The sequence below is a fragment of the Mycteria americana genome, chromosome 21, assembly GCF_035582795.1.
Source record: "Mycteria americana isolate JAX WOST 10 ecotype Jacksonville Zoo and Gardens chromosome 21, USCA_MyAme_1.0, whole genome shotgun sequence".
Taxonomy (NCBI): domain Eukaryota; kingdom Metazoa; phylum Chordata; class Aves; order Ciconiiformes; family Ciconiidae; genus Mycteria; species Mycteria americana.
This window is the reverse complement of record NC_134385.1, coordinates 6,648,928-6,676,444: the sequence shown is the minus strand read 5'-3', so window position 1 is coordinate 6,676,444 and position 27,517 is coordinate 6,648,928. Positions and strand designations below refer to the sequence as shown.

Genomic DNA, 27,517 nt, shown 5'->3' with positions numbered 1-27,517 from the left:
TGTAATTAAAGACTGGATCGCAAAGCATGTGCCTAAGGGGGCTGAATTAAGGTTGCGCAGGAAAATGTAATGCTGGTATTTCCTAAATTTGAGCATATGAGCCTGCAGCTGGGATGATGTTCTTCTAAACGTGACAATTTGTTGGGTTGTTGTTTTTTCTTAACTGGGAACATAACAGGAAACGCGTCTTGAACGTGCGGCATGCAGATAGCTGTGCCCTGGGGAGGGCCCCGGGAGGCCACCGCAACGGGCTGGCAGCAGCAGCACGTTGTCACCCTCTCCGGGTGAGGGACAAGAGTGAATTGGACAACTTAAACCCCGAGAAATAAGGTCTGGGAAAGCTGGAAGCAAAGGAGAAGTGGAGCTGGGGACTGGGAAAACCTTGTGACTGACCGACCCCCTGCAAAGTCACCACTCATCCCCTTGCTCCTGTTTTAGCATTGCTGCCCTGCAACTCTGCCTCTATACGCAGTCTATACATTTCCAGCAAGTATATATATTTTCATATCTATATATATATATTCCAATAAATACCTCTGTCTCCAGGGAAAGGATATGCCAGTCTCGATGCCGTGCTCCAGCCCAGCTCGGCTCAGGAGATGTTAGAGAGGCAGGAGAAAGTCAGAGCATCCCTCCCGCTCGTCTTCCAGCGCCGAGGAAGAGTTGATGCAATGCAAACGGGAAACGCAGAGCTGGTAGAAGGAAATCACTCCCCACAAAACGCAGTCAGGCTACGGGACTGCGAGAAGAAGTCATGCGGGCTGAGAAGGTAGGAAGCTTCCAAAGGGCTTAGTCATGTAATTGCCTGTTGAGAAAATCCAGAGTTGATATGTTTAATGATAACAAACGAGCTGGAAAGCTTAATTAGCCTCCTGCTTCGGAGCTCTAATGATTAGAAATCAGGATGAGACATGGTGTGGGGGATGATCCCCAAGAAGAGGAGCCTCACAAGCACTCACCGAGGAGGTGGTGTTGCTCCTACCGGTGACAGCATATGGGGACAATGTGCCACCAGTGGACATCAAATGTCCCTAGGGAGCATTTACCTGCCTCACTGATGGGGCAGCGGTAGCGGAGGGACCGCTGTGTCCCATTCCCTTGCTCCTGGTGGGCGCCTATGCCCTCCTGGGGCTCACAAAGCAGGGAGGTGGGTAAGTGTAAGGATCTAGCCTGGATCTTGGGGTGACCTAGCTAGACCATACATAGGTACAATCCTTTGATTCCCCAGGCTACGGCTGGCCTGGGACACATTTGGAGGACAGCCGCTGTGGGTGGGACACCCTGAGCGGGGACAAGTCTCACTACGACTTGGCAAGTGCCGGCCAAGAGCAGCGCTGGAGCCTGCCAGCTCCTTTCCAGCTGGGTATTGACCAAGCCCTGGCCAGCAGCCTGCACTCGGTGGGGACACCACCACCACCTCCCTCTTGGGAGGAAGGTGCCACCACCTGGATTCTCCTGCCCGCAGCTGCTTTGCTGAGCCGTAGGATTTTTCAGATCCCGTCGGCTCCCAGGGCTGTGCTCAACCCAACTGCTGTCCCCGCGCAGCGCAGCCCTACCTGCCCGCAAGGCTCCCGGGAGGGAACGGCTGTTCATGCCCCAAGCGTTCATTTATTTTATCCACCAGCATCTATCAGAGCTCCTGTTTTCTCTGCAGCTCTGGTGTCTGGGTCCCCACAGCGTTCGGTGGCTGGTTAAAAAGGCTGATGAAAAGGCAGGAATGTGGAGCAGGGCTCAGCCCCACTCCGTGCTGCTGTGACACGTCTCAGCAGTGAGGTCCAGGGGAAAACCCCACGTGGTTTAAAAAACAAACACGAATTTCCTTTTTCCTGGTTTATAGCTGCTGTCAGTTGTTTGTGCGGCTGTTTTTCCTGCAGGTTTCTGAATTACCTTCTCATCCATAGACTACATCAGTGGAGTGGGAGAGGGGCACCCAAGGATCCTTCCCAATGACACTCGGCTCCGTATGGTAGTGACCCTGCCAAAAACATTTCTCGCTGCCTGGGGAAAACACCTTCTTGATCCCATAAGAGTGAGAAGAAGTTCTGTGGGTCTCTTCTCATCCTGGATTTCACCCGCTCTGGATCCCATAAATCCATCCTGGATTTATCTCCACTTCTCCAGGGCATTTTTCGCTGCCTGCCTCTGGGTGTCTTCTTCTATGGTGGCTCTGTGAGCCATGGCAAACTGGAGGGAGGACAGCAGAGGACATCACCGGGATGCAGAGGAAGGCACTGGCATGGCTGTTTTCTATCTGTGGGACATACGGCATGGCTTTGCCAGCTGCATTCCTGCACACAGAGTTGTGGGATTTGTTGTGGGATTTGTGGGGATTTGTTGGATTTGTTGATAATGGATTTGTTGATAATTTGTTGATAATTTGTGGGATTTGTTGATAATGACCCAGAGTTGCTTGGTTGCTGTCCCTGCGCCTAGGATCGGGGACCCCGTGTCGGGCTTGGTACAACCCTGAGCACAGACAACCGGTGGGCGCTGCTTAAAATCTTTAATTTTAGGCGGGTGTATTTTTGCAAGAAAAAGTGATTTTCCAGCCAAAATGAAACTTTCAGACTTTACTGTTGTCAGGTGGGTCTGCAGCCAGAATTTCCTTCAGCTTGCCATAACCGCAACATTTCACCAGCCGCTTTTAGACACTCGGCTGCTGACTCCTGAAAATGTCTGCATTGGGTTTCTCAACAAGAACGTGGAAACCTGTAGGCGAAAAGTGTTGGTGAAAACCACAGTTTTATCTGATCGCTGAAAGCTGCTGCAGAAACGAAGGGACGTTTCCCCTCTAGGTCTGCTGATGACGTCAGGTCCAGCCCAGAAAGCATTTACATGCACGCCCTGCATCTGCGCGCGTGTGGGAATGGGCTCTTATGGTGAAGGTCCCCTGGGGAAGGTCAACGATTTTAGGTCTCTGGCCATCTTTGTGAAGCCGCTGATGGAGCAATGGATGGGCCAGCACGCAGCCCACGTTCATGAACCAGTATTACAGCTGCCCAGCTGCAGGGCCGGTCATTACTTTTTGTCTCAAGGCAACGTGGTTTGCTGAAACACTGTCCCAGTGATGAAGCTGGATGATGTAGTTGGCTCTTAAAGCTTTTTGGTCAAGCTGGCACGTTTTGAAAGTATCCTGCATGAAGATCTCAGCAGGTTTTGGCTTGGTTTAGAAAAAATCAAGTAATTCAGTGGATTTTTTTTTTTTCTGGTGGCCAACAAAATTTTGCTGCCCCACTGAAGAATTTGGCACTGGGGAGGAGATGCTCTTTCCTCCCATCTGACTTTTCATTTCAGAGACAAAGTTGTCATTGAAATAAAAGTGCTGGACCTCCCTACACTTCCCCGAGGCAGGGGACGGCCAGGTCTGTCTGGGGGCAGTACTGAAGCCACTCATCTGTGATTTATGGAGTCCCTCAATCTATTTTCTTTTCCAGCTGAATCCCCTGTCCTGTGCACGTCTCCTCCGTCAAGCTGTGGGAAGCTCTGCTCCGAGGAGTATGAATCACAGTAGCGCTGGGTTTATTTGCTCTTAGACTAGAAGGCTCCTTCAAAGAGAAGATACTGTTGTGTTGGGCATCATGCCACCAGGAACAGAGTCTGGGCAGAGCATGGATGGAGGGTCTGGATTTGGGCATTTGGCTTTGGATGTGTAACTTTGATGTTTAATGAAGAGTGCACTTGACTGAAACCCCTTCTGTAGTCAACGGAGGGAGAAAGGTGCTTCTAGCGAGTCATTTGGAGGTTAGGAGGACATCAACCACCTTCTGGAGGCACCTTTTTCTCTTTGTAGACTGAAGATGAAGCCCAGGATAACTTATGCCAGGACTGGCAGGGGTGAACCGGGGCCAGGGAGCTGGGGCTGCCCTTGATGGCCAACGGTGCGACAAAGATCAGAAGGACATTTCTGCCTCCAGAAGGTTTTCCTCACGGAGGTGGAAGTTATTTCACTGTCCGCACTGCCTCTTCCTCCCGCTCTGCCTGCCCTCTGTGGCTCCGAAGTCTCGGGAGCAGCATGTTCTCCCAGTGGGAGACTCCTGGATTGCAACAAGCCGGGAGCTTGAGCAGGGTCTGAGGGGCAGGAGAGAGGACGGCAGCGGTGGGAGGCAGAAGAGGCTGCGGGAGGGACGGAGGTGCTGGAGGTGAGACCCAAACTCCGACTCAGTCCCATAGCCACAGGGCTGCGTGTCCCCACGTGCCATTTCTCTGCGCCTTTCTTCCTAAACCAAATAAACTACTTACTGGTGTAAGTGGGTTTTAACCACTAACACTTCATCCACAGGAGGACTCCTTCCCTCCCCCTCTCATTATACTGGTATAAATGTAATTATCCCAGGTATAATTAACAGAAACCATGTTTCTAGTGTCAGCAAGCAGCCTGGGTGTGTGCTGCAACCCGCCGCGGCACAGCTGTTATCTCTGGCTCACAGCGGAGGGTCAGCGCTGCTCGGGACCTCTGTGCTACCGCCCGCGTGATAGCTCGGGGACAGGCAACCCCACCAGCAAGGTGGGGTGCTGAGGTTGCCAGTTTGCAAGCACAGCACCCCAAAACCCAAAAGCAGATAGGGGCCTGCCAGCCCTCCTTCCCCTGGGCTTCACAGCAAAGACACGGTGTGGGAAAGAGCTCCCGACCTCTTATGCTTTGCAGCCCAAGAGTCATCACCCAAGAGTCAACGCTGATGCCTTGTATCAGCCCGGGATGTTCAGGAGATGTTGCAGAATGCAACCAAAGGAGAAGGGCGTCTGGACAGGTTGATTTGCTGCAGTGCCAAGATGACACAGTTTCACTATTCACATCTCCGCTACGCCATGAGGTTGGCCTTGCTCACACCAGCAGTGTTTTGGGGACGTTGCATGTCCACCATGGCATGGCAGAGACAGATTTAGAGCTCTACCAGGTGAAGAATTTAGAGCTCTACCAGGTGAAGAACTGATCCAGCCTCACCGCACAAGCGTGCTTCTGACGGGCTGACTGCGTCACCGAGGCGGTTTCCTTGTAACAGGGCAGTGCAGCTCGGCAGAATGAGCTGCATCTTCGTTAGGGACGCTCGCCAGAAGAACCTGCTGATGTTCCTATTCCAGTGAAGAGCCTGGGGGCGGCCAGGCCTTGCTAACAGGAGCTACTCGTTGCACAGGATCCACGCCGCAGCTGATCGCGGGGTGCTCGGGGCCCAGCAGGGCTGCATGGCAGCAGGGCAGGGTGGTCCATGCCAAGTGCCACACACCCTTCTGGGCAACACGCTGCTGCGGCGTAGGCAGCTGAACCCAGCAGAGCTCAGTTTATCACGGCAGGGTTTTACCTGGCACCAGGTCAAATAAGCCACGCTGGTGCTGGGCGAAGAAAGCTTTGGTGGCTCTACGAGGCTTGGCTTAAAAAACAGCATCGACAGCGAAAGCCTTTGCTAACTGTTATCCTGAAGGTCCCGTCACGCCCAGCCTGGGGTACTCAGCACCGCCCAGGCTGCAGCCATGAGCTGTATTGCCCCAGGGTTTTGGAGGGTGGCCGGGTGAGGCCCTGCTTCCCCGCAAGCCCTGGCTGGCTGGGCTGCACACTCCGTCGCAGTGCGGGCCCCTGGAAGAGGCAGCGTGGCAGCGGAGACACCCAGCACACCGGCAGCCCTTCGGGGAGAAAATGGGTGCAAGCTATGCAGCCAGATCTCCGCTGGATCCGGCCCCGCTCATGCTTTAATGACTGTGATAACCCGGGCTTGAACTAACTTCTTGTACCCGCAACCACAACCCGCTGGCTTCGCCCACAAAAGCTCAGACGTCGGGGCAGTTTCTTGCCGAACCCCGCGCAGTCTGCGGGACCCCGCCGGCTGACGAAGCCCTTTGAAATGCGACAGCTGCTGCGCTGGGCCGCTGCTTGTTCGCTCTCTGCGAGCGTGCGAGGGCATGCCCCCAGCCGCTTCCCTGCGCCAGCAGTTTCCTCCCGTTTTCCACGCGTGGTTCGCTTGCCTGGCTAGGAAGAGAGAAAATATTACATCTAAGCGTCAAGTGCAGGTGCTAAATCCCCCCCAAAACACAGGAGCCCAACACCCCAATGCAGGAGGGGACACAAAACCGACAGCGGCCGCTCCCGAACGAGCTGTCCCTTTAACATGGAGGTGTTATTGCAGAAACTACCGCTCCCAGAGTACAGCGCTTTGTTTTAATGTCCAGGCTGCGAGCCTGGCCGGCGCCGGAGCGGCGCACGCTGGGGTGTGTAGTTTTCCCCGCAGCCCTGGCTTTGTGGGGAAGGGGCGTCGGGGCGGGGGACGTGGAGGGAAGACACCCCAAAATCGTGCTTGGCTGCTGGCGCCGGGCTTGTAGCGGTGCGGGGCGAGGAAGGGCCGCGCTCCCTGCCTGCGCTCGGCTGCGCTTCGTGCCTCCGGTGCGGTTCTCCGTTGCCTTTGTGCGGGCAGCCCCGGGGAGGGCTGGCGTCCGGGCAGCGGGGCCGGCAGCTGCCTCGTGGCCTCACCGCTGCCCACTGCGGGCCCGGGGGGCTGGGGCTGCCCAAGGCCGGGAGCGGTGCCGGTGCCGGCGCCGGGGGGTGGGGGGGCTCAACCACAGCCCCGTTGGCCGTGGCGGTGGCGTGGGGCCGAGCACGGCCTGTGGCCCCCAACGCCGGCTGGGGAAGGGGCCGCGGTTAAAGCCTGAGGCCCCCGGCCCGGACCTGGCCCCAACCCGGGCCTGGCCTGGCCCCAACCCAGCCCGGGCCTGGCCGGGGAGCGGCGACACCCGCGAGGGGACGCGCCGGAGGGTGCCGGGGCACGGCCCGTCCCTCCCCGCGGTGCTCCCGGCCCGGCGCGGTGCGGGTTTGGGGGCGGACGGGGGCGCGGGCAGGGCCCTGCCCGGCCCGGCCGGGGGAGCGGCGGCCCGGCGCCGCTTGGAGCGGCCTCGCCTTCCCGGCGTGCAGCGCGGCGCCCGTCCCCGCCGGGCCGCCATGTTGTCGGAGTGAAAGGCAGGGGGAGAGGCAGGCGGCGAGCGGCCTGGGGGGGGCCGAGATCCGTCTTCATCCTACCGCTCCGCCCGTGAGTATCGGCACCGGACCGGGCCCTCGGCGCGCCGCGCACCTCAGCGGAGCCGCCGGTGGGGCCATATTGGTGGGGGGGGCGGGCGGAGCGGCGCCAGGCCGCCCCGAAGGCGAGCGGCGGCGGGGCGCTGCGCCCGGCTCTCCCGCCCGGCTCCTTGTCGGTGCTCGGGGGCCGGGGCCTGGCCCCTATTGTTACCGGGGAGGGGGGGGCGCGGCGGGCCCCCGTCTCCCGTGAGCGGCTCCCCGGCCGCTCGCCGCCGCGCCCCGGCCGCAGGGAGGGGGTGTTATTGTTGGGGGGCCGCGGGCCCATCCCGGCCGGGCGGCGGCGGCGCCCCCCGCCTGCGTCCCCCTGGGCCCGGCCCGCAGCGGGGGCCCCCGCCGGGGCGCCCCCTTCTCCCGGGGGGGCCCCAGCCCGACCCGCCGGGGAGGGCCCAGGCCCCGCTTTGTTGCCCCGGGGGGCCCGGCCCGGCGCTGGCCCGCGTTGGTGCGTGGGGGTGGTGGGTTCCCCCCCCCCCCCCCCCGCCCTGGGGGGGGTCTTCGGGGGGGCCTCGGTGTCCCTGGCAGAGGAGAGGGACGGTGCCTCGCAAACGGGAGGGAAGGAGAATGCAGACAATACTTTTTGATGTGCTGGGTGACCCTGGGGTTTTTGTGTTTGTGGTTTTTTTTTTTTCCCCGTGTTTTTATCTCGTTTTCGCGTAACAACAGCGTTTGGCCCTTTTTAATTGCATACTTGTAATCTTAAGAGTCTATCTCTTGCCCCAACCTGAGAAATACTCGAGGGTTTTTTGGTTGTGGTTTTTTTTTTGGTCAGTATTTAATAACTTTGTTCTGAGCGGAGATTTTATTCGACAGATCATGAGTAAGGAATTTCCTTTATTAAGAGCGAGGGAGGTGGGGTAAGGGGCAGCATTTATCTGAACATGTTTTAATGCTGGTTTGAGCAATTCGGTGGGTGATCGATTTACCCGCTTCCTGCTGCCGCTCCCCAGGTTTTCAGGAAAACACAAGGCTCAACGTTAAAAGTTCTTGTAGGCCACACAGCTCTTGAACAATGGCTGTGCTTTAATTTCCAGTCTAACTTCAAAAAAAAAAAAAAACCAAGAACCAAAACCACCACCCAACCCAACTCTCTTCTAGTTCCCGATTGAACTTTTTGAAACGCAAATCTTGTGCCAACTTAAATTTTTTAATATTGTCTGTTATTTTTAGAGGAATATTGAATAAGAGCGAGGAAGCTCTGAATGCGTAGCTGCGCTCGATGCGGATTAAAGCTGCCTTATTCAGCGTCATCACTTAAGCTTAAAACTTGCTTGGAGATGTCTCCGAAGTTTTTGTTGCTCGTGGAGTGCCCCATAATCGAAAGGATTTTGCTTGTAATGATAACACAGAGGAGTTTATTTACATGCTATGTTTTTATCAAGGGAAAAGGAAAATTGTCCTCTTTGAGCACATTGTAGCAGTGTAGAAGCCTTTGTTTGTAAGTAGGTAACTCTTCCCAGCAAACAGTTTACCTAGGAAAAGTTGATTATATATTTTTCCTAAGAGGTTGGGAATGAAAAGGGGCCTGGTAGCCATTAGCAGCGGCGAGTCGTGCAGCTGCTGGTTAGCTAATGAATGTGCGTTGTGTAGGTGACTTAACATATTTCTGATGCTCTGTGTGCTTTGAATGACAGGATTCAGCTGTCCGCTACATTTAACACGGCATTTCTATAAAAACACGTCTTGGAACTAAACTTGAACTACCCAGAATGCTCCTTTCCCCTTTGCTCCCTTTCAAAATGTCGCCTTTGCCAAGTTTTTCTCTTGTGTTTGGAGCTGCCTCGTCTGTGTTAGACGAAAGAGGAAGCGTCTGGGAGCAGGAGGCACTTGTGCGGATATTCATAGTGCCTTGACTGAGATTTTCTAGAGTCTCAAAAAACCGCTGTTTTTATAGTAACGCAGTTATTAACGATCTGCGTGCAAATTAAGCCAGAAATGAATTTGTGCTGGTGAACAGTGGACCTTGCAGCCTGCTGCCTTTTGAGGGAGGAAGGTAACGTTGCGGCTGTGCTGACTTCCACTCCCAACTTTGTACCTTGTGGTATTTCCCACTGGAAACTGGGGCTCGTCACAATATATCGATACTTGAAAGTTTTTGTGGATTCATAGTATCTTTCTATTTTTTTTTTTTAAAGACTGCCCTGAGATAACTTGTAACCTCTCTTCATAGGGGCTGCTGACATTTCATTGTCTGCAATTAATACACACCCCGACTTGGTGATACCTGAATTTCTTACCAGTAATTACTTAATTATTTTCTTCTTATTGTGTAGAGGTGCTTTGTTGCTTCATTGCATGTTACTGAAGGATTTTGTTTACAACGTTTATTAAAGGAAAGCTAAAGGAAAAATGCCATTAAATCGTAGCATTGTATTCTTAACAATCAGTGAAGGTTTAGTAATACCAGGCATTGTCACAGTGCTTTATGGAGTATTTGAGGAAGGTAGTAGTGATTTCCAGACTTTTTGAAAGACGGAGGAGTTAGTTCTGTTAAATGTTACTGGTGTTTAAGTTGTGAAGGTCTTTGAACATGTAAAATGCCTTGCAGAGTTGCTTGTTTGTGTGGCTGTGGAGGCTCTGTGTGTGTGTGTTGACAAATGCATGTTGTAGGTGCAATAAAAAAATCTTATCACTCCAGTTCTTACAGTCACTTTCTTCTGAATATTAACACTGTTCTTAATTAGTGGGACAAACCTGAGTAAGTCTGATCAAAGACAGGACTTGGACATTTTTTTTTTTGGTGTCAACTTTCTCTCTCCACTGTTAGAAAATTGTTCTTGGAAGTTGCTTGTAGTAGTTGACCGTTGTTCAAAACTACTATGATGAGCAGAGAGAAAACAGAGCCGCCTTTCAGGCCGTTGGAGCTGCTGTCAGGATCAGGGCCAAGGCTTACAGCCACCAAGGTACAATAGTAAAAGCATTCTGGTGCTGGTATGCAGCTGTGGTGGGAGTCCGTAAGGGCTGAACATCCCCCCCCGCCCCAGTTTCATCCTTATAACTCTCTGTGGTATTTGTGGGGTTGCATTTAGGTAACTGAAGTCATAAACTAGCAATCTGTTTTAAAAAAATAATAATTCTGACTATACCATGCCTTTAAAAACAAATTTGATTTGTGTGTGTGCTCTGCCTTGGCTGAGCATTACATAACGGGGGGAAAACACTTCTCTGTTCACACATGTAATGTCTTTATTGCTCTCAGGATCAGCCAATAATGTTGTCTTAAAATAACAAACTTGTGTGGTTTTGTGATGCTGGGGTGCTATCAAGATATTTGAGGGGATAGTAAATTCGTGAGTTGCTGTCAGCCTAGTCTGCCTGGTGTCCTCCTGCACGCAGGTGGCTTTGGGTGTATGCAAAGCAATGGGGGTATTTTCAGTGTTGGATGGTTTCTGTGACTTGTCCAGCTTTCCCCTGGTGCTGTCGGCTGTGGGACCAGCACTGCTGGCTGCTCTGGCTCTGGAAGGTTCTGCCGAGATCCCGGGCACTGAGAGGTTAGCTGCGCTTTCTCCAGGGAATCTCGTACAAAACATGCCGGTGTGTTTTACCATCTCATGACCGAAGCCAGCTTCTGAGTTTGCAGGAAGGGTGCACGTTGTGTTTGGGACTTAATTAACTGTATAAGCAGAAATCCAGTATTTTAAGTTTACATATGAAAAAACCCCCAAACCTGTTGCCTTGATATTTTGCGTGACTGAGTGAACACGTCGTGATGCAGTGGGACTTATGTATTGATTGAAGGTCTGCCTTGTAATTTGTTGGGTGTAAGCAAGCACGGCAGGCACTGATGGTGTAATTTGCGTTCCACCGGGTTTTTCGAGGGCTTTTTTCTAGCAATTTTCTGTGGCAGTGCTCCAGTCAGTGTTTTGTCCATTGCATAAATTGGCATTCTGATTTCAGTCTAATGGGCACCTTACATGAATCTTGCATATGCTGATAACACTTTGCGGCACAAAATGTGGGATTTTTGGCTAGCGTGCATTTTTATGTGATATTTTAGTTGGTAGGTTAATGGAGCAAATAACTATGTTAAAAGGCGTCAGATTTGGCATCGTGATGTTTCCCTGCCAGTCACAAGGCGGGTGTGTTATTTAATATGTAAAGCTGAAGCTGTAAGGATTTCATGTTTTCTTTTCCTTCTCTCTTTCTCGCCGTCTCTCCCCCTTCCCCTCACCCCCCGTAGGTGTTGGTGGAATGAGCGTTGCGTGTGTTTTGAAGAGAAAAGCAATACTCTGGCAGGACTCGTTCAGCCCCCACCTGAAACAGCACACTCAAGATACAGCTAATCCCAACATGCCTGTTGTATTGACATCTGGAACAGGGTCCCAGGCTCAGCAACAGCCAGCTGCAAATCAGGCGCTTGCAGCAGGGACACACTCCAGTCCTGTTCCTGGATCCATAGGAGTTGCAGGCCGCTCCCAGGACGACGCTATGGTGGATTACTTCTTCCAGAGGCAGCATGGTGAGCAGCTTGGGGGAGGAGGAAGTGGTGGAGGCGGCTATAATAACAGCAAACATCGCTGGCCTACTGGGGATAACATTCATGCAGAACATCAGGTAAAAAAAAAGTTCAATGTTTCCAAACTCAACACGTGAACGCATCGGGCTTGTGATAGATGCTTTTAATGACACTTTTTAAAGCTTAAGCTCGTTATTGTGCGGTTGGAATGGCAACAGTCGTACTTTTTGTTTTCTCTTTTCAGGATTGTGGTGCCTTGGTAGCTATAAGCTGAAATGTTTCTGCTCTTGAGGGTGTTGAAATCCCAGTCCACTCTCTGTGACAGTCAAATGCATGTTTGCAAAATTTATCATTCCCTTTATTGATTTTTTTTTTTTTTTTCTTTTTGGATGTGTGAACCAGCGTAGCAGTGACTGCTGCTGCTTTTCAAATCTGTTGCTGTAGTTAAATAATTCTTATGTAATGGTATTACAAAACTGCCAATGCATGTAGGTTGAGCTTTTACCATTCCCAATATTGAAAAACACAGTTCTCGAAGTTGCTGGTAATGTGTTTTCCTGGGTTTCTTTGCTTGTTTGTTTTGGGTTTGGGTTTTTTTGGTTATAACTGGGAGGGGAAGGAGCTTTTAATGTGCTTAGCTGAACTGAGAAGAGAATAGCCTTAGGAATGTCATGAAACAGTGCTTTTAGAAATACAGCTAACTTCTTACAGTGACTTGATGTTTCTAAAAGGGTAGTGGGCCAAAACGTGTCTCAGTAGTAGTATTTACTAGAAGTCTTTTCAGTAGTTGCATTGTTAGGTGTGCTGTGACTTAAATGAGTGCATGACTCACTCTAGCTTTCTGTCTGTGACCTGTAAGTAACTTGTCAAAGAACGAGAAGTGCTTCCTCTTCTACGGGAGCAGAACTTCAGTGTAAGCACATTTTAAAAATAAATGGTTCCCACAAATATTGTCACAGCAGCAGACACAAAGCTTTTGCAACCTTTGTGAATATCTCCTCCCTCTAGTTTTTCAAATAAAAGCGAAGAAGCCCTTGCTCCTCTGCTGTGCCTCCCCAGGGGATGTGTTGCCATCCGGACTGTTTAAAAGCAAACATTGCTGTGAATTTTGCAACCTTGCTGATGTCAGTGTGTACATCAACAGAGAAGTAAACCCAAGTGTGCTGTTAATTTGTTCTGGAAGAAAAATCACATAAAATACTGCAGTATAAACTAAGCAACTAGAAGAATATTGTAGTTATTCCCTTATGTGGAAACATAGTATTTAGTTATCACTTTAAAGGAAATAACTGCATTGAAATGAGATGTAATTTTTCTGTTAACTGTCCACGTTTTCAGTCACTAAATGTACAACTTGTTTCAAGAGACATCGATGGAAGAGATCTTCATGCGCTTTAAGCTGTGTAAGAAACAGTAAGCAACAATTTCTTACTGAAAGGCTGCAACTTTTAGATTTTTCAAACAAAAACTGTCATGCAGTCTGGTGTGGAGATGTCTGGGCAGGGCCTGCTTTTGTTTGGACATTTTGTGGAAAGATGACTTCGTGAGTTAAAATGAACGTCATAAAATTCTCAGTCTTCTTTTCTTCCAACTCACACTTTCATCTTCCTTTCTCTGAAAAATCCCTAAAAGCAAAGACAACAAAACTCACTGGAGATGGGGGTGGCGGGACAGGACACCCAAACCTTACAGTCATTAAAAATTGCACTGGTATTTGAACTTTTTTTACTGCATTCTTTAATAACCAGAAGACTTAAACTTTCACTCGAGCAAAAGAATCCTACACATTATGGAGACTTGTCCTGATGTCAGGAGGTGTGTTGCTCTTCCTCAGCCTGATTTTCTTCTGTAACTTCTTGAATGAAATGATACTAATAAATATACCACTTAATGAAAGAAAAACCCCTTGACTTATAGTAGTTTAAATGAAGTTTTAAAAAACAACGTGTGTATGCTTTGGAGGCAGAACGCTTCTGAGAAGGTCGTATGGACAAAATATACCTGCAGGATTAAGCTCACGAGGTTCTGTGTGATGCTTTCTCTGGTTTTCCCCCATGTGTTCTGTGATCTGAAGCTCAAGAAATACCCACTATAATATAATTGACATTGGGACCTTATCTGTTCTACTTGCTGGTGGTTTTTACATTGTCTGTAATGTATTTGCCACATAGTCCTGATGTTGTGCATTCAGTATGCATCTTTAAACCAATTGTTGTGTTTAATTTCTTCAAAGTCAGAGATGAGGCAGTAACCACTTTCTCGTGTGTCTTACTTGATACCGTATACTCCAGTGATGACTGGGCGGTTTTATCTATGTTATTGCTTCAGCCTTTCTTGAGTGCCTCTTTTTTTCTATGGTTCTCTTTTTGCCTTGGGGTTTTACTCACAGGAAGCAGAATGCAGGATATATGTAATACTAATACTGCCATTCCTTTTGACTTTTGGGCCACCTCTGCATCTGCTTTTTAAATTATAAATTCCTCGGAGGAAGAACTAGTCTTATGCATGCAAAATGATTTAATTCACTTTGGGCTTAGCCGGGGTAGAATTGAATTTGTCCTGCAAGAATAGCAGTGGAAGGAAGTGCTGGGACATGCAGAAAGGTGGGGAATCATTATGGATGTCTGCTAAGTCTCAGTTTCTGATGGATACACTTATGTTATATGTACTTTTGATTTTAGACTTTGGGAGATAATGCAGTGAGGACCCTTGCCTTGTTGCCTTGAAGACTGGTTAGGAAACTCAGTAGCTAAAAGATAATGGAAAGTCAGAAAAAATAATTATAGGGTAATATAGGTTAATGTCTGCCTAGAGCTTGGAAGGTCGTAATTAAAGGATTTCTTTTAATTGTTGAATTCCAGTTTCTTCTTTGTTACGTATGTAGACAGACATCTATCTCTGTCTGTTGGTGATAATACTCCAGTGATTTTTACCAAATGATAGCATTTCATCATGTGTTATTAAACAGCTATGAGTGTTGTGAGTCAGAACTTACAGTATCCTTGCTTTTTGGTTTTTTTTAATTGTGCTGGCTGTTCCTCCTTGTCACTTGTTTGTCCTTTGACTAGCAGCTCTGAGAATTGAGCTGTGAATGGCTTCAGTAGGGATGACTTAAGAAAAAGTTTCTCTGCTCCCAAGGAAGTAGATAGTGTCCTCTTGTTGCAAACAGCAGGAAAATGCTGGTTCTTTTTGTATTTTACCGAGAAACTTTTCTCCCTTTGCATTTTTCTCTTCTTCTCCAGGAGGCTGGGGGGGCAAGTTTTTATATAAAATTAAGCAATTAAAGATGCTACTGTAATATTGCATGTTTAGGTATCAAAGATACGCCATCCACACAAATAGCACATATGATAAATTCCTCTTTTTTTTTTTTTTTTTCTTTTTTCCCAGACACTGAAGTAATGGTGAAATTGGACTTTTTTTTTCTAGATTGGAATCTCTGAACTCCTAAGCAAACTTCCAGCTGTTTGTAGCTACAAATACTTAATCACCAAACTTTACATGGAAGACACTTCCATCAGCCAGGTCTTGACTGCAAAACGTGGTCTTCTCTTTTTATCCACAAAAAGCAGCAAGATGAGGTTGAGTGTCAATGTCCACCACTAATTCTGAGATTCAAACTGAAGAGGTGTAGGCTGTTGTTAATCTATGATGCCTGATTACTCTTCAGGCTGTTTGGGCAGACAGTTATGCTAGCTGCATTGGGATGTTTGTATGCTGTTTGTCCCGCAAAAAAAAAATGGGTGGAGATCAGAACTTCACGTAGGTGAGTGAAGAGGTACAAGATGAGTGCTGATGAATAATGGCTTAGGTTGGATTTGTCTTGGTCATGAAAGGTTGCATATCTCATTACAAATCCAAACAGCCATTTGCTACTCCTGAGGGGTATGAAAAGATGGTCGAGATATTCAGCTGGGACAAGTTATCAACACTGAGCAGGTTTTTAGGAAAATTGGATGGGGTCTCTTGTGGCTTGTGGCATGCATGCATGTATGTTCTTGAACTGGAGCGAAGAGAGCGTTTCTTTGGTGGTGGTCCCTTCTGAATTACAGTGAATGGGTATACTTAGACTGTCTGAATTGCAGTTAGGGTAATATGGAGTTGCTTAGTAGAAGCAAATGGTTTTAGGCATTTGCTTTCTTTGAGAGCATGTTTAATTAATAATTTGAGACAATAGAACTCTGCAGGGATCGTCTTGTTGAATGTGGGGAATTTTTCACATATAGTTGGTGAAGAATAGTGAGAGCAACATGGCTGGGACTGGATTTTATGCTCAGTTTTGCCTTTTGGCAATGTGACCATGCAACTTCTTAAGTGGGAACTTGAATTCAAGTGGAGATAGAAGGTAATTCTCCTGGCAGCTGCCCTTCTAGAGCACAGCTACTCAAACTATTCTGCTTGGTGCTGTGAAAGTGTCTGGATTTGATGTTGTTTGACAACGTTTGGTGCCTTTTGGCAGGCACCATGACCAGAGTTTGCCTTAAAGTTGTGGCAAGGTCCTCTAAAAAGGTCCTGGAAGTTAAGGAAGCTCCAGTGTTTGTTCTTCCAAAGCGAAATCCCATTTAAATGACAGTTAACTCTTCAGGACAGAGATTTCCTGATCTGCCTGTGGAAAGCACCTAGTGTATGAGGGCTGGTGTAGTCCAAATAATCTGGTTTGTTGTCTGGGCTAGAGTTGAAGGCATGGAGCGAGTCCTTAATCGCGTACACCACAAGATGGAACGCGTGGCTTTGTTCTTGAAGATCGTTTTCTGAGGTATGTTTCATTAAATCTGTTGAATTTTCATGGGTACTTCCTTGTATCACAGTGAACTGGTTAGGGCTTTTCTTACGTTGACACTGAAATGGTTGTGCTAACTTGATACCCAGATAATTTAGAACATAATACCTTGCTGAAATGAAATGTCTAGTTTGGCTGATTTGTTTTGCAGAGATTTCCTTATAGTAAAGGGGTGTCCTGGGGGAGGGGAATCGGAACATTTGATTTAGTTTTCTGCTTTACATTGTCCTTTGAAAATTCCTCCTGAGATAGCCAATCTACTCATGCTCCTTCGAAGTTGGATATTTAAGGTTGGGTATTGGAAAATCCTTCTCTTGTATAGGGGACAAAAACCACCTTGAAATCTTCAGAAAGTCAGTTTAAGAGTCTGCTTCCTCTGAATCTGTAGGTTTTACTGTTCCTGACAGGCAGTTGCAAGATATCTGGCTCTAGTTGGGATTGCACAAGTGACCTGATGTGCTGGCTTTTGGATTTCTCTGTGGTATATCATCTTTGTAGTCTGCTTCCTTGCTGTGGTGCTTGCTCAGGAAGAGCAAAGATATTTTCACACTATTGAATTTGCAAATTTCAATGCTTCAAGAAGACTTCAGTATTCAGCTAATATATTGGGCCTGGGTGTGTTTTGAATAGAGCTTTATAAGAGCATAGCCTCTGCTTGTTTTCTTCCTCCGCTCTCTCCAACTTTGCTTTCCCCTTATCAGCTCTTTTGTGGTTTGCTGAGTTGGTGTGACCTATCTGTGCTTCTGCAGAACAGGTTGTGATACTCGTAGCATTTTTGTAAATGGGTGAAACTTTACATAAGATACAAGCCGTATAATCCATCCACAGTAGTCTCTTCCTTGCAAACTGGCACAATTAATTTTGACTGCTGATCGGAAATCTCCTTAACAAAGAGCTGTTCCAGAGCATTGAATCTAGTGTTGCCTGTGTCTGAAAACTTGCTTATAGGTGTATGCTGTGCAATTTTAAAGCTGTCGCCTCTGAATGATGCTCTTGCGGGTCTGTGATGAACAAACTTGCCTTTGTGTGTCGATACCATGTGATGCTGCGCTCCCTCCCGTCAAGCGATCTGCTCTCAGATATCGTGTTACTCCTCTTCCTTTGTTAAGGGTAACTTTTGTTCTAGGGCAGTTGTTTTTATTGGGAGCATCTGGCCGTGTTACTTGCCTGGTGCTGAATTCTGGTACCTTGATTCTGCACTGGGGTGAAACTAGACTGTTATTAAACCCTCAAATTAGCCCTTAATCCTGCTGCCAACAGTTGTTGTGGCATGGGGCCACTCACATCTGTTTCTGACTGAAGTACTGAGCTTGGCACTGGAATGAGACGTTGCTGCGTCCCTTCTTTACACCTTTTTCCCTCTGAATTTAAACCTTGAAAGGTCAGAGTAGGGGTGGGAGTGAAAGGAAGAGCATTCTCGGGGGTCAAACGAGCCAGACCTTAGCGTAGCCCTGAGTGCTTGCACAAAAACATGGATCCACATATGCACCTGGGAAGCAGAAGACGGTTTCCCAATGTATTGCCAGCTCCAGCAGGGCAAAATTAAGGTTGCTGCTTCTGTAATCCAGTATTTTGGAAGTTTGCACCCCAACAATATGTGCCCAAGACATTGCAGAGTAACCTAAATTCCACATTAATGAAGAACTTCCCTCAGTGAATAAAATCTGAGGAAAAACATAATTAGCTAACTAAGCTGAGCCATTCTGAAAGGCTGCCTTTCTTGCATTTATTTCTGTACCCTGAATCATTAATCATCTTGGCTAAACGCCATGTAAAGCATTAGCCAATCTGCAATTTCAATAGTGTTTCGCTTCGAATGCTAATGGTAGTAGCAATTCTAACGATGAATCCTTTACTACAAAAATAGTAGTTAAACCACCTAATCCTGTCTAATACTTGTGACTTCGCATTCTTTCTTTACCAACTATTGTTATAGGAGGGGACTAAAAATAGTGCTGTAATCAGTTGATGGAACAACATATTTTAACCCTGGATCTAGTTGTTAGTGGCAAGCCTGTTGTTGACAGTGTGCGGTGCTTTTCTTCTTGTCAGCTGGTAAATACTTTTTTTTTTTCCTCTCCTAGATACTATATATGTATGTATGTATGCACTCAGAGTAGATACTTTTTAAATAATGTGCTATGTGAGCTGTTCAAACAAGACAAACGCAGGCAGTCTCCCACGGCTGAGTAGGAGGCATTTGTTTCCATCTGAAATTTGTAAACCTTTGGTTAATTTAAAAAGCTTTAACAACTTGTGAGTATATAAATCAAGTGCTACACAGTATTTAGGCTGCTCAACCAGCCTTTTTTTTTTTTTTTCTCCTCTCCATTCTAAGGATGTTTTTATTCAGGCAGCAGCCTGAATGTTTTTGATATTTCTTGTTCTTACTGCCTCAATCCTGGTGTTCTTGTAGTAATGTTGACCTTTTTTTGAAGAATGTTTTGCTAGAAAATAAAAAGCTTTTGGTTTTTTCTGTTACGAATTGAACAAGACTTGAAATGTGGAGGCCTAATGGGTGGAAACTTTACATGACACTTGCCTTTTCACACTTGCAGAGTGCACGAGTTAAAAATAAATTCCCGAGTAATAATCACACTTTTGAGGTGCTCTAGGTAAGCTCCCATAATGTACCTGTGCAAACAGGGAGAACTTGGAATCTCTCATCTCTTGTCTTCTCACAGAAACAAATGCTATTCATCTTAGGAGCTGAGAAATCATACCATTTTGATCTATCCTGACAAGTATACCAGCAACATGATTTCCCACATTACTCTGCAGGAGTAGAAAAGCCAAACAAGTGGTTTCATAACAAGGTGGTCTCATCAAGCTTGTGCAGAGCTTAAATTGTCGGAGGTCTCACTCCAGGCTTGCTGGGAGCACGACCAGCACCCACGGCTGAGGAATGAGCCCTTCCCATGGATTTGTGGTCCCAGCACCCGGCCCTTGCCCGTGCTTTTGTTTGCCAGGATGGGAGATAAGTTTAGGGTGCTTTGCCCGGAATTCCTTATGGTAGTATCTGTGGGATACCCTGGAGTTCATTTGCTTGGCTGGCAGGACTGAAGGCTGCAGTCGGCCCTGTAATTTACTGTAGATCAAAGAACTTTTGAAAGCAGCCATTTACATGTTCCAACTTAATGAAATCCTGTCTTTGCAGTGCCCATCCTACCTCGGTTTTAGCAGATGCTGTCCTGGGGGTTTTGCCTCCTGGTCAGAAGTAGAATTGGGGGAGAAGGGGCAGTGGGAGAATAAGCGCTGTAATCTAAGGGAGGGACAGCTGGGGGCTAGATAGATCCTTGCGTAAGAACGTGCTGGGGGAGGAGAAAGGCAGCCTTTGAAATGGGGCCACATGGGGAGCGGCGTTAGGGAGAGGGGAAATGGAGAAACTGGAGAGCTGAGGCGTACAGAAGCAGCCTTCTAGTTTGCTTTGGTTGCCCTATTTAACATAATTGGCTTAGTAGAAATAGATAGTTTAAACGGTCTTCAATCGCTGTTACCACTAATAAATGCAGATATTTGATCTGTTTAACATTGTCCAACATAAAAAAATAAAATAAAAATCATAAACCCACAGGCTTTGTGGTGCACTTTTAGGGACAATTTTTTTTTTTTAGATCACCAGCTAGAATGTTTCTCAGCTTTTTCTCCAAAGGACTTTCTAGTTTGTTTATGTGCTTGTGTTTTCTCCTGTATGTTTGCCTTTTTTTTTTTTTTTTTTTTTTTTTCCTTGGTTTAATTCCAACTCTCCTTTCTCTTACTGGGAAACATCACTTGCATAAGGAGGAAGAAGAAAATCCTTTGTGATTAAGAATGAAATTTAGCCTTTGATAGTTTTGCTGTGTCTGTCTAGGTGAATATAAATTCTACATAAATGAGGATTCCTTAATATATATGGTTAGTGTACAATCCCCTGAGATACCTGCAGACTGTGAAATGTGATACAGTATTACACTTTGAATTTATATGTAAAGGTCATATTAGCAATCATATTTGCTTAATATAAGGTGCAGTATTAACACCGATTATTGACATTAATATTTACTTAAAATTACAATTCAACTACTTTGCTTGTAGCTATCAATTTGGGAAAAACCCCTTGGATTATTCTAGAATAAAAAATATAGTACCGGAAATCCAAAAGGTAAATATACTGTTGCTCTCATGTTAATTTGTTAGGTCCTTCAGATCCCTGTTTAGTAATCGTAAGGACAGTTCACGGCCCCTGTTCCTGTTAATTTAACGGACTGCAGAATTCCTTTTGACAAGTGCCATTTAGCCCTGTGGGCCTTGTTGTGTGCTAGGTCAAAATTAACTGGAGTTTTCAGTACCAGCAATGCAGTGTGTCCTGTCAGGTGCTTGGGTTTATTGCTTCTTTCTGTGGTCAAGCTGGTGCTTTTGCGGGTTTCCCTGCTCATCCTCCGCTGCGTTGCAGCTTTGTAGCACTGGGGACGTCAGACCCTGTTTTGGGATGGCTTGTTAGAGGCGTAAACGGGAGAGATTTGGTCCTGGTCTCTGCCTGTAAGTTGTTCCCTCCACTCTCACCCTCTCTCGTGGGTGATTCAGACCCTGGGATCTCTGGTGATCACCTGAGTCTGCTTTGCTCTTCCATGAGAAAAAACTTCCAAAACTTTTAAATAGTGGCTGTATCTGTGACAGAGTGTGTTTTTGGGGGGGGGGGGGGGCTCAGAGGCAGACGAAATTGTCTTGGCTGGGTTTGAGGTGTGGTAGGTGAGCAGCAGGTCCAGTACCAAATGGTACCAGCACATAGAACATCTTTAGCTGCTGGAATATTGCTTTCTCTATTTCTGGTATAGCTATATAAATTCAAAAGTGTTCCAGATACGGACAGGGACTAGTGTCTATGTAGCTTTGGGACCAGGAAAGCATTTCATTCTGAGTTTGCAATGGTGAGGCCCTCTAATCTTATTTAAAAAAAAAAAAAAAGTGTAATTGTCCTGTGTAAGATGGCTACCTGACATAAATTAGCTGCATGCTGCTTGAGGGGTTGGAAAATCCACAGTGAATACGTTCGATGCAGAGTTGCCGAGAAGCTCTTCTGCTGCGTGGGAGGTTGAGTTTTGAAAGTGGCCATTGACCTAGAGAGAAATTGGTTTGCGTTTTGCAGCCTGCAGTAGGTGAGAGCAGAAAGCATTCGGTGTTTTGTCTTGTCCTCTCTAAAATAGGCAGCGGGTATCTGCTATTGAAACTTGGAAAGGCCTCTGTGGCCTCAGCGTGTCTGAGGCCAAGACTTTTTATTCAGGAGACTGAAAATAAGATTTGGAGGTCTGACCTAGAGTGTCAGTGTAATGAGTAATACATCTGTCTCTCGCTTTATTGCATGTTTTTCAGAGCAAAGGTGAAAATTGGTTAAGAGGGCTTTTGAGAGACTGAATTGACTTCAGCCTCGGCGAAGCAAAGCAATCCGGTGGGTTTACTCCAGTTTCTTGGAGTGGCTTGTAGCTTGCGTGCTGGGCGAATCCGCTTTGGGGTATGCACTTCCACCATGCAGGCAGGAAATTATTTATGAGTCAGTGAAGTGGCTATAAGCTGGAGTGTGTTATAGTGACATACATTCATATATTAGCGTGCGTGGAAATTGCTCTTCTTGAATGAGATTCTCATTAATTTCAGTGAGATTTACATAATTCCTGAGTGCATACACAGCATTTAATGTGAAGGGGAGGAATGTTCTTGTGCAATGAAATTGCTTTGTAACTCTCGTTCAGTAGCAGTGCTGCTGATGGAGAGAGCCTTAATTTTGTTAAGCAGGCTTCAAAAGCAAGCTTGCTGGTTTTCTGCGTTATCAGAGAGAACGAGTGCTCTTGACAAGGTAGGGAGGTCTGTTCGTGGTAGTTGGCGAGGATGTGCACTTTGCATTTTGCTTTGCAGAGGCGGCGAGCCTGGAAGAGGCTGAAATGGGGGTGCGACTGGGGCGTGCTGCTGGCTGAGAGCAGGAGTCAGGTTTTGTTGGATCAGTTAGGAAGCAATTGGGACTACAGCTGACCTCTCTTCATGTGATTCCTGATGTTTCTTGAGATCACCTCTTCCGCCAAGGACCCAGGTTGTCGTGTCGTATCCAGATGTCAGGGCATTGCTTCCTTGTGCAGCCAGTTTGTCTTGGCGTTGTCATCTGAATTTCTTTCAAAACTCTGGTTCAGTGGTGAACCAGGTTTTATAATAATCAAATCTCATTGACGTTAGCGCTCATCTGTGAAGAAGTTCTTTCTCTGTGGACCTCCTTGTTTCTAGTGTTTACACCATCGTGACTCTGCTCTGCATGTCTGTGTTTGATATAGGTCAGGATAGCTAACAGGAATAGATCCTGATGAGGTGGTAGATCATCTATATCGTTTAATTACCATTTCGGAGTATTGCCTGCCTTTGGGAATACTAAGGTATAGGAATTGGCTTCATATTCTGCTGTTTCAGAAGCTATTTGTTCTTCTTTTGAAGGGAAAAGAAGGAGCCCTGTGATATTTGTGCATACTGTGTAAGAAAATGAGGTGAAGAGGTGTTGCTATTTAATATTATAGAAGTGGGGAAATGAGAAGAGGACCTTCTGGGTAAAGTCTTTGACAATTGAATAATAAACTAGCCTGTATTACAAACAAATAGATACAATGATCAATGGAGATAAAGGAACTACGTGACTGAGAGAAAGGGCTTCAAAATTCGTGATTATGTACAGTTTGAGCATACAGTGCCCGAAAGTCAGGCTTGAAGACCTGATTTAGAGAATGTTTTTATCCATAATTGTTAGGACTGATGAAAGAGAGATGAGTAGGGGTATGACTTAAATATCTGTAATGAATAATTTCTTCCATTACCTGACCTCTGATAGCAGATAGAGAAGCCAATATTATTTTATTTGCTTTTGATAGTCACTGGGGCGAAGTATATTTGGGAAGGAGGTGGAGGCAGCCCATTTCCACTGTGTGTCATTTAGCAGGGGAGGCTAGGATGGCGATTTGCAAACCAAGACGTGTTTGAAGGACAGCTTCCTTCAGACCCTTAAGAGAGGAGTGAAAATAACAGCGCTCCGTTAGGTGTGCAATTAAACCAACCAGGTATGAAAAAGCTGCAGTGCGCTTTGCTTTCATGTTTATCCTGCTTTTTGCCCTTTACCACTCTTCTTATCTTGATCTCTGTATCACCTCTGTAGTAATCAATTATCATGGCATCGTTTGAAGACAGACGTGCTTTTCCACATTGCAAATGGACAAATGGTCAACGCTGAGGAGAGCTATGTATGCTTACTGGACTGTAGCTCTTGGAGAAAGAGGAATTGCTAAATTGTTGTGGTTTCTGGTGGAGGATCATGAACTTGCATTGAAGGCTTTGACCGTGTTGGAGATGATGTTGTCGTTAATAGTTACACCAGGTCTAGCTTCTCCACCCAGAATTCAGGCCAGCATGGGAGCACGGCTTCACACATGGATGTAAATCACCTATTTGCGCTGCTGTAATTGGTTTAACAAGGTGATGACACATTTTTCTACTCAAGACAAAGGCTTGAACAAGACATCTGTGAAAATGTTCCTGCATCTAATGTGAACAAATAAAATACACGATTCTAGCATTTTTAAAAATGTTTGGTGGAGTAAGCATGGCCATATAGCATGCCGAAGTACCATAATGAAGGGTGAGAGAAGGGGCCGAGAAGTTGAGTTAATTCTTATTTAGAAAGTGTCTGCGTGTTCTGCGCGGGGCTTTCACCAGGGACATTAGTGCAACTGAAGCTGCAAGGGGAGCTCAGCTTGGCAGCGGGGACTCGATAGGGCTGGAACGTGACCAAAACAAAATACAAACATCTCTTAATATCCTTTTGATTTATGCTAGGAATGTAATGATTGTATCTTTCTAGCAGCTTTGTTTTGAGGTTCCCATAGTACAGCATCCACCTCTGGGAGTTTATTTGTTTTGGCGAAGTTGGGGGACATGCACTAAGCAGCCTCTGTTTCTCCACTGGCACTTTCCACAGCACTGCAAGTCCTGGATCAGTGTAGCAGCTGCATCTGTGGTTTGCTGGGACGTTGCTTTAGCAGTGAGAGTAATGAACATCACCTACTGAATCTCTTTGTATAACTTCTCTATTCCTTAGATGTCTTATTTCAATAATAATTTGCTACTGTTCAGCTTTTGTGGCTTAGCATGTCTGGGGGTTGCAGCACTTTCCATGAGTTCAGCTTGAAATGCTTCATGGAAGAACTTGATCTTACTAACTTCTGTCTCATATGAGGCAAATGAGATATCTTCGCTGGCAGATCAGTGATGGAGTTGACAGTAAAGGAAAGTCTTTGGTGTTGCCCGGTGCTGTAGTTTCTGGAAGGTGGAGTCCTGTTTTCACTCTTTGTGTTTGTGGTTGATGTGATAAGCGTCACCACAGAAGGTGGCAAGACTGAGGCATAACTGAAAGTAACTTAACTGAGATATAGTAATAAGAGCACACCTTATTTTTAAACTGCGGTTCCAAATGACTGGCCATTGAGGATTTGCAAATTGCATAAATATGTATTAGATAACAAAATGTTAGTAATCTTTTGCAAAGTAGTATTGTCACAGAACTGTAGAAGAATTCAGACTGGAGGGGACTTCTGGAGGTTATCTGTGGTGCTTTCCCTACATCTGATACTCTTGGATGAGGTCTATTGATTCTTGTCTTAAAATAGAAATAAAGCGTAATCACAACAAAGTCTTGACTTGGTTCTGCTGGAAATAGTGGCATGAGTATCAGAAGTCAGGGTTAAGGTCGGTGAACGTGGTGTAACTGCTTACAGCACTGGTCTCAGGCAGGGCGGTGCATTAGCATCTAAGCCAGTTTTTGGCTTTTTGTCCTATAAATCACCCACCAAGTATTACTGGGTTCCTTCCCTTGGCCCAGGGGAGGCTCTGTCTTCAGTGGTGACATGACTAAACACTGCGTATTATGAAGAGCCCATAAAGGATTGCAGTGAACAGAGTGTGTGGATTACTCATAAATGTTTTACAAACTATTACCTCTGCTCTAGCAGAAAGGTGTATCAGATCTGTTGGTTGCAGGGATTATGTAAACACTGAGTAGGAGGCGTGTAGTATTGCTTATGTGCCATCATAAGTGTTTGTGGCTGTTGTAATAAGCGCTGCTTTGATACAGGTGTGTTATCTGAGAAGGGCAATCATTTTGTCTGAATCCTAGCACGTGGTTGAACTTCTGTGTGTTGTCCTCAAGTCCATAGTTGGGTGTTTTTTCTTTGCTTCTGCACGTGTGCTCAATGGCCGCATGTGTAGGGACTTGCCTCGATGAGATTTGGGAATGAAAATCGGAAGTGTTTTCTTGCATTTTGAACATACCTGACTGACTTAGCTAACAGTTTTAAATTGTTGCTTTTTTAAATGTTCTAATTGAATCAGTTTTCATCAAATCATGATCCAAAGCAGAAGCAGAAAATGGCACAACTCCCCAAGTAAATGTATAGCTACAGGTCCTCCAGGTGAGCAAGGCCACGCAAGAGCTCTGCCCTGCGTGGATCTGGAAGGACTGCTTCCCTGTTGCCTTTCCCTTGCGTGCCTTGCCTTAGCTGGCAAGTCTTGGGACCGCAGCATAGCCATGGAGCTGCTATGGGGAATGAGGAAGAGGCCGTTACCCCATCAGGGGTTTTCTTAAGGTGTTTTGCAGCCCAGTTTGTGCTTCTGGATTTCCACTTTGAGACATTGTTGTGGGTGCAGTAGCTAAATTGGAACTGATCTTAAGGCATGGCTTGCTCTCCTTTCTTTGTCCCCTGCCCCTCATTTCAAATGGTGTTATTTAATTGAATTTGCTTTTTGTTTCTACCATTGTGTTTTTCATATCAACGTAACTTGAATATAAATCTGCCTGTTTTATATGAGAGTCTTTACTTGATTTTCACCTGAAAGGAAATGATGCTGACTCGCTTGCTTAGGCATTGACTCCCTCACTTGGAATCGTGCAGCTCGCTGTGAAATATTACTCTCTGCAATACACTTAGCAAAGGCAGTTGCGTTAGACTTTGTGTGTCTTAAAAGTAATTGCTATTTTTTCCTTTTTTGTGCATGTATAAATCTAATGCTATAAACATTGTAGCTTCTGGGAGTCTTAAAGGTAAGTCATCTTTTGGAGCTCAATAACCTTGTTATATGCTGTAATATGGAATGTAGCTCTCAGGCTGTATCAGAAAAATTGCTATAAACTATGATTATTATTAAGAAAAACAAATACAAGCATTTCCTCATGTATTTTTCTTACCCATCTATAAATAGGTGCGTTCCATGGATGAACTGAATCATGATTTTCAAGCGCTTGCTCTGGAAGGACGGGCTATGGGAGAGGTAAGTGAAAGGCCTATAGGAAAAAAATCTGTGTCTTTTGGGGGGAGGAATAAAATAAATAACAGTTTTTTGAGGCTGCTGGTATGATTCTGAACTTGAGAGTTCTCCATTATGACTGTGAAGCTTGTGTGTGTGTGTGTGCGTGAGTGCGCTTTAACAAAATAAAAACCTGTCAGGCTGGAATACATCTTAGTAGGAGGAACAGCTAAGCCCTCCACCTGTTGTATCATCAAACAGTAAAATGGTGGTTGTAAAAGAACAGTTAGAAATATGTCTTGTGACAAGTGTTACAATACTTGTAGCATGTTTATTTTGGGATCCAGTGATCTCAGACCCCATAATATTGTGGGTTTAGTTGTCTGTCATTGTCTGCTGCCCTGTTTCCACTCCTGGCCACCTTTAGGCTCTTGTCATAGAGCACAGGACTGTGTTTAACGTTTAAAGTAGCTGGGCAACGTAATCAAGGGCTGCAGAAGTGATAAGTGCTTCGGACAGGTCAAAGGACTGAGCAAGGAGTTGTCAGATAATGGGCCTTTCAGTTCTAACTTTATAGAAACCCAGTGAGGGTTATTTTAATGTCAACGCGCAGTAAGGAGGTGGCAGATTGGGGGGGGATGGCCATTGGTTTTCTTTGAAAAGAGAAAATTTACCTATTTCTAGGGTGACTTGAAAGAATGGCAAGTTACTGTAGTTGGCTGTGTTAGGTTCCTGAAAGTTGGGTGTAAATGCTTCTTTTCCTTGCCTTGTTCCCTTTTCCTTTATAGTCAGTCCCTTTAGAGGCTTGTGGAAGAACAGAGAAGAGAAAAATCATGTCTTGTAGGAGGATATTAATGTGTGGCAGGTCAGCTTGATACAGGTCTGTTGTTTTGGAGAGCCTTCCTTTTTGTGTTCCTGTCTGTCAAGT

General features: G+C 46.3%; 1 protein-coding gene across 11 annotated transcripts in view; it reads left to right on the top strand.

Moving 5' to 3' along the window:
• The first annotated feature begins 6,875 nt into the window (after positions 1 to 6,875).
• Positions 6,876 to 27,517, top strand: part of PUM1 (pumilio RNA binding family member 1) — a 77,950-nt gene continuing 57,308 nt past the window's right edge. For 8 of the 11 annotated variants that reach the window (XM_075522430.1, XM_075522422.1, XM_075522426.1 and 5 more), the window contains exons 1-3: positions 6,876 to 7,010; positions 11,232 to 11,605; positions 26,545 to 26,613. In XM_075522430.1, the coding sequence (XP_075378545.1) occupies positions 11,243 to 11,605; positions 26,545 to 26,613 (432 nt within the window). In that variant the 5' untranslated portion in view covers positions 6,876 to 7,010; positions 11,232 to 11,242. Of the gene's footprint in view, positions 7,011 to 11,231; positions 11,606 to 26,544; positions 26,614 to 27,517 lie in introns of those variants that run through there. The other 3 variants (XM_075522428.1, XM_075522427.1, XM_075522429.1) reach the window with 2 other exon arrangements.